The 7349-nt window shown below is 40.0% G+C and overlaps 1 protein-coding gene across 1 annotated transcript; it reads right to left on the bottom strand.

Annotated features, from left to right (window-relative positions):
• Window positions 1–429: 429 nt before the first annotated feature.
• KRTAP8-1 (keratin associated protein 8-1) lies at window positions 430–1002 on the bottom strand. Its single transcript, XM_045517748.2, has one exon. It carries the CDS (start codon window positions 933–935, stop codon window positions 744–746), a length of 192 nt encoding a protein of 63 aa, XP_045373704.1. The 5' UTR covers window positions 936–1002; the 3' UTR covers window positions 430–743.
• Between the last annotated feature and the right edge of the window lie 6347 nt (window positions 1003–7349).

Genomic DNA, 7349 nt, shown 5'->3' with positions numbered 1-7349 from the left:
ATGCCCCAGAATCCTTAAATAGGGGACATGGCATCTTTTTCTACAATCATTAGTCCCTGTGAGAGGGAACATAGTGGGTTTCATTTGCACTAATATAGAAATAACTGAAGTAGTCCTTCAATGTTGGGTTCCGTGAAGAGGGGCAGGAGTGATGAGATGAGGAGGGGCATTAAGCAATGAATGGTGTACCACTGGTGCCGGAATTGGAGGTGGATGTCATAGAGTTAAGGGGAGATTAAGAAAGACCTTTTTTTTTTTTTAATCACAAGCAGCCACCTCCTGCCTGCTGATCACACAAGATCAAGGATTATCTGCTTTCTCACTGCCTCTAACACCCACAGGAGGAAAGGGAAATCCATTCCTCTCCCCACTCAATGTACCAAAAAATACACGCCCAGCAAGAAAGGAAACTCCACTCAGGTGAGAATATTATGGTGGTTGAGACAAGTTTATTGGGAATTTGACAAACACATCCACAGCTTGATTATGACAAGAGTCATGAACATGGTGAAAAATTCAAAAGTAATTCATGCTGGGGCATCAGGTTTCTGAAAACGTCCCAACAAATATCATTCAGGGAAGGCAGCTCGAGGCATCAAGGGGTTTCCATTTTCTTCCCTCGGGACTCTGGTCCTGGGTCTGAAACTCAGCGACTGGGAGGTTGAGGAGCAGATGAGGATGTGGAGGTGCACCCCTCAGCCTCACGAGAGAAGATTCCATGCCTCCTCGGGGATTGCAGCAAATCAGTAGAAAAAGAATGGGCAGGATCTTCGGTAGCCGAAAGCCCCACAGCCATTGTAGCCGTAGCCGAAGCCATAGCCCACTGGGGAGTAGGTGCTGCCATAGCCACAGCCCACACTGTACCCCAGGGGGTAGCCGCAGCTGCCCCCGTAGAATCCTGGGAAGACAGCGTTGGAGAAGCTGTTGAGGCACATGGTGTCTGGAGTGGAGGAGAGCTTTCAGAGGGCGTTTCCTAGGTGTGATGACCTCCCTGGTCTCCAGCCTTCTTTATATACCCAGGCTACTGGGGTGTGGTGCAGAACACACAGCCCTCATTTTCATTCCTGACACGAGTTTGCATCACAAATAGCTCATTAGTTTGATTTGCTTGCTTAAGATGTCTTTACAGTTGCTTAAGGAAGCTCTCACAAAGTGGAACACAGGGATAGGATTCTTTCAAACAGATTGTGCCCCTTCATTAAAGTACGCGTTGCAGTGACTTCAAAGCATTGGGTTTGGGTCTTGTAGGTCCGGATACGATCCTCTGTAAGCAGACTCTATAATACCAAGAAATGTTCTTAGTTTGTTCATTGTTATGTAGTTCTCTTGCTCTCTGAATTCCACAGTACACAGTTGGAATTTAATAAATGTGTGTTAGATAAATAAATAAATGAAATAACAAATACATAGTGAGGCCACCTCAAAATCAAGGTATTTCTTAGTATTCACCTTTCTAAACCACTGCCTGAGCTAATAATCTTATAACTGTCAAAAACAGAGTTTGTGGATTAATCCTAGAAATAAATTGTCAAACAAATATGATCTGTTGGTCTAACATTCTTTTTAAAGTAAATATTGGAAACAATAGCATATCTTTTCAAGGGTGGTGACTGAGTCTGTGGGGCCACTCCAGGAGCCGAAACTATCATATCCCCTCCACGTGAACTTCCTGCTGCAGATAATAAAGGCTATCGGTACCAAAGTAAGGAAGGATGGGTGGCCAGAAGTGGGGGGAGAAAGAAAGAAAGAAAGGAAAGAAAGAAAGGAAGAAAGAAAGAAAGGAAGAAAGAAAGAAAGGAAGGAAGGAAGGAAGGAAGGAAGGAAGGAAGGAAGGAAGGAAGGAAGAAAGAAAGAAAGAAAGAAAGAAAGAAAGAAAGAAAGAAAGAAAGAAAGAAAGAAAGAAAGAAAGAAAGAAAGAAAGAAAGAAAGAAAGGAAGAAAGGAAGGAAGGAAGGAAGGAAGGAAGGAAGGAAGGAAGGAAGGAAGGAAGGAAGGAAGGAAGGAAGGAAGGAAGGAAATAATGGGGTGAAAACATACAGAAAAATGAATGGGAAAAATTTACCTTAAAATGTGCACTATGTTTTTCCATTAGATCTAACAAAACCGGATTATCTGGCATATGTAATGATCTTAATAAAAAGCCAAGTGACAATATTAAATCAAAATCATTTCACTTTTAGAATGATCATGCACCCCAGGATAGGGAAGGAAAACCATTCCTCTCTCTAAATGGAAACTTAGTTCTCAAATATGAATTAAAGGAAGAGTAAGACTGGTCAAAACTATCTTGGGTCACACAAGACCTAATAAATTATTCTCAGATACCTGCATTGGGATTCTTCAGAATGGGACTTAAAAGAAAACTCACAGAAAATACAGCAAAAGAACACACGTGGCCAGAAATAGAAAGGCAAGGCGCTGCAAGGAACCATTCTTAGAAAGACATAGAACAGATACATATCACCTACTGGCCCCCAGAATGTTCCCTTAGATCTCAGAGGTAACTTTCCTTCCTGTTACCAGCAGCTAAGAAAGACCTAAATTTCTGGAAGCATATAGAGGTCACAGGTTGACTCCAAGGACAAGGTGAAACACTTGGAAGAAATACAAAACTCTGGCAGTATTCTAACTGCTAAATAGTTAATTATAGCAGAGGTATTTTTGAAAATATACAGGGCTGCGCCAGCATCCTTCTTCATGAACAAAGCTGTATGGCCACCTAAGGTGATTCACTATTTAAAATTCAAACACTTCATGTGACTTATAGCTAAATAACCCAGGGAATTAAAATTAGCTTCACTTATAAAATATATTCAACATCAGATCCTCTCTAAAAACCATAAAATAATTTTCTTTTTATTTCTGCTGTCATCACAATTCCCTGCTCCATGAAAAAAAAAAAAAAACTGGCAACATCTGGAAAAAAGAAAAATTAAACCAAAAATAGCATTGTATTGGAAAAGATGGAAAGGCGAGAGAATGAATTCATGCCAAAGTTCAATTATGATGTTTAAATGAGTTCCTCTCCCACCTGCCCACCCAATCGGACAAGATGTTAGCTTTGTGGTGCAGGATGGAATACTCAGCTCTGTATCTAAGTAGTCATGATGAGTAAAAATTAAAATATGTAGTTTTTTTAAGAACTTAAGCCCTAGTTACAAAGCACATCTTGAATTTTCTCTAGAAATTCTGCAGAAAATCATAACACAAGAAAATTTTAGGGCAACACAGGATTTATAAAGTCATTTAAAAATAAAATTAATAGCTAGCTTAAACATACTTTAGGTCTATGAAATCTTTATTCCAGTATAGATTTATCTCGAGAGAATCCAGGTTTTGTAGAGCCTGAAGTTTATACAATGTTAAGAACCTTCTTTACAAAAAAACAGTACACCATAAAAATATAAAACTCATTCAAAAATAGGCATGTGTTAAAATGCTAAAAGAAACTGCAAATAATTAAACAGTAACAAAAATCACAAATATTACAAAATTCTGAAAAAAAAAATTTTACTACATAACTACCTGACACACTTCTATAATGTTTTTTTCCATGGACTAGCTTCTGGCTTCACCATTTCAAAATTTTCTCCTCCACTATTCATTCTACACTGGATGCAATGGAGCAAATTCATGCTGAGATGTGGCGTCTGGTCTGCACACCCGTGTCACAAATTCTGGCTGAATTGGAAGAGTAGATGGGAGAGAAACTTTGGAAGCCATATCCATACAAAGATCGTTAGAAATAGCCCAATTAGACGCAAAAGCGACTGCAAACCACAGAAATCCATCCCCCCATATCCAAACTCAACTTCACCTCAGTCAGATCTCAAAGAGGTCCACGAACTTTCTGACACGTCCCAACCTGAAGGGACTGTGATTGTAGAGACTGCAGGTGGAAAGCAGCTGCAGTCTAAATCAATTGCAGTTCAAATGTCTTACTTTCGTGAATTCCTTAAAAAAAAAAAATAGGGCCATGTGACCTGGAGGTTTGAAAAAGAAAAAAAAACTATATTCTTACATATGAAATGACATAGTATTGGACTATGCATTGCTAGATATTTATCAGTCTGTATAAAGTCCATGACCATTTCTCTTTTAATAACAATGTTAAGATGTTATCTAATACATAATTTGATTATTTATTTCATATTTCCTTGATTTCAAATAAGGTTTGACATGAAGAAAGATAGGGGAAAACCTTGCTTTTCGATTTTCTCCAAAAGAACAAGAAATGTATTGTGTATAGATCTTAGAAACAGAGTCAATTCCAGTGTGCACAATAAAATAGTTCTTATCAGTTTCAAATATAAAGTTTCCAGCTTCAAATATTATAATTCATTGGAAATGAGAGAGAAATTACAAGGGAATGTTTTAAACTAGTTTTAGAATATACGTCAGTGGTTACTCTATGATACAAAAATTTTATTTGATTCCTCTTTTCAAACAGTCATTCTTAATATAAGTAGAGAGCATCTCCTATGTTCCAGGCATGTTTTTAGGTGCTAGAAATCTAAAGATGAATTAGAAACAGTAATTAGATGGAAAATGGTAAATAAATGAAAATGCAATGTTCTGCATTCCACCCTGGAAATTCATGCTGCCCTCTAGTAGATTTCAGAGGGTGAAACAAAGAACAGACAATTCTATGTGAATGTAGTGGGAAGTGTCCATGGAAAACTTCATTATGAAATGGATAGACATTTGAGCTGGGTCTTGAAAATGTATTTTACTTGTAGACGTTAGTTAGGGGGATAGTGGATTTAAAGGATATTCCAGAAAGAAGAGGTTTGAAGCAAAGTCTCAAAGGTGTTAAATAGTACAATGCCTTCTAGGAGACACAGGTAATTCCATGGGGCTGTAGCCTTGGATGTAACAGGAGAATTACTGCAAGATGGAGCTGGAAAGACAGTGCCTATGAGACTGCATATACCGTGGAGGCAAAGGGAGCAGCCCACAGACGAAGCTGGGGGTGGCATGATCAGTTACATTTTACTCCGACGGTGTAGAGGATGAATTAGAATCGGGATGTATGAAGACCAAGTTTAAAATTGTATCCATTAGGAATGCTCTTGGCTGCAAGTAACAACAGCAACAAAAATAACCCAGCTGAAAATTGCTTAAATGAAAAGAGTTTATTTTTCACAAAAACTAGAAAACAAGAATGCAATCAATTCCAGGTTGCTTCAGGGCTTGACAGTGCCAGGGTTCAGAGCTGGTTCCGCTGCGCCTCTCTCAGCTGCCTCCTCAGGGCTGCAAGCTCACTGCTGCAGGGCTGTGCTGAACCTTCTTATGCATCAACATCCAAAAACAAAAGGGGTTAAAAAAAAAAAAAAAAAAAAAAAACTCCTTCTCTCAAAGCTCCTTTTCATTGCACAATGAGAAGGAAATCATTTCTTTGTGTCTTCCAATGGATTTCCTCCAGGTCCCATTGTCCAGAGTTAAATCATATTCCAGTGTTGAACTACAAGGGAAGCTAGAAAGGTGTGTATTGGGCACTTTCTGCCCATCTCGTGTGAAGCACATTCTGCCAGCATAGAAGGAGGGAGAAAAAAAGTCACTGGGTTGATAATCAGTAGAGTCATACACAAGCCATTGCACTAAGGTGGCAGTTTTAGCAAAAAGGTGAATTTAAGAAATGCTAGGGAGGTAGATGTAACACGTGGGTTAATAACCGTCTATCAGGCTCACATCCCTACCAGGAATTCGGATGCAAGACGTCCGTGGAAGACCCTGTGAGAAGGAATACCAAAGGGCGGTGCTTCCCAGTCTTTTTCCCATGATAGCACACAAAGTATGTTACATCTCTTTACAATATAGTGGGATAATCTGACAAGACTCACTGGGAAGAGATGACCATCCCAGGCGCCCTGGTACCCTGATCCTACCCAAATACCCAAACCAGCCGGGGGACTAAGAGCACCAAAACTGTTGCAACACCTGTAACCCAGTGCTGATGCCCTCCAATTGGAAAGCTCTGTAAGGAAGTTGGGACAACCAGAGATAATAAAATAGCCAGGAGAGACAGCCCCTAATCATTGCTGTAAGAAGCAGATTAAGAAAACCCTCAGGCTTCCAGAATGTAAAATTATCCCAAAGAAGATGTTGACTTAGACCCTTGATTTAAAATCCTCCTAATGCTTTTGGGTTACTACTGTCTGGTAATCAGATACTGTGACCTTCAAAACATGACTTCTTTTCAGGTAATTTACTAACTTGTATACAAAATTTAACTCTTTTTGTTTAGGGCCTCATATTCAGAAATCGCATCTGGTTTTTGATATGAAATCAAGACTGGCACCCATGCGGTGAGATGGTACCATCTGTATGGTAAGAATCAATCCCTAGGAATCACCCTCGACACCCCTGCATTTGCAAACTCAAGTCCTGCCACCTACTAAGAGTCTCCCGAATCCATTAATTCCTACCCATCTCCGCTGCATTACTCTGTTTACTTCTCATTGCTGCCTATCGCTACAAATTGCTGCAAATTTGGTGACTTAAAAAGACACAAATTTATCATCAGACAATTCCAACTGTCAGAAGTCTGAAATTAAGGTGTCGCCTTGGCTAGTTCCTTCTGGAGTTTCCTTCTGGAGAATCTCTTTTCTGCTTTTTTCAGCTTCTAGAGGTGGCTTGCAGTCTTGGGCTGTGGCCACTTCCTTTCATCACTCCAATCTCTTAATTCTGTCACATCTGCTACTGACTCTGACCCTCCTGACTGCCTCTGATAAGGACCCTTGTGACTGAGCCCACCTAAATTAACCAGGCTCTTCTCTCCAGATCAAAATCTTAATCACTCGGCCAAGTGCCTTTCACCAAGCAATGCAACATATTCATGGGTTCCAGGCATTCAGAGTGGACAGCTTTGGGGGCTCCCTATTCAGCCTGCCACACTACCTAATTCAAGCGACTGATTTATGCACCTACACTGCTGTGGTGACTGCAGAACTAATCAAGATGACAGTTTCCCTCCTTACAATCTGTTTCTCACTGCCAACGTGTTTACAAAACACAGATCTGATTATCATACACACACAAACACACACTCAGACACACACGTTAAAAATATTTCAATAGCTTTCCATTGCTTTTTGGATAGATTTATTTTTTAATCTTTTAAGCAGACCTAAAAGTTCCCAGGTCACTCTGCTTAAGAATCACTCACTGTCTCAGTTTTTCAAATGCATCCTGCATCTTCTCATGCTCAAGCCTTGCCACTTGCTGTTTTTTCTGCATGGAATTATCTTTCTTCTTCTCTCCTCCTCAGCTCCCACCAACCTTCAGCTACCAGTCCAGTCACTTCCTTTGCGGGGACTTTCTGCAGCCCCTGAGTAGCTAAAGTCCACC

This window comes from Camelus bactrianus, chromosome 1, assembly GCF_048773025.1.
Source record: "Camelus bactrianus isolate YW-2024 breed Bactrian camel chromosome 1, ASM4877302v1, whole genome shotgun sequence".
In the NCBI taxonomy this organism is placed as follows: domain Eukaryota; kingdom Metazoa; phylum Chordata; class Mammalia; order Artiodactyla; family Camelidae; genus Camelus; species Camelus bactrianus.
The sequence above is the reverse complement of the archived record's forward strand: the minus strand, read 5'-3'. Positions and strand labels throughout refer to the sequence as shown.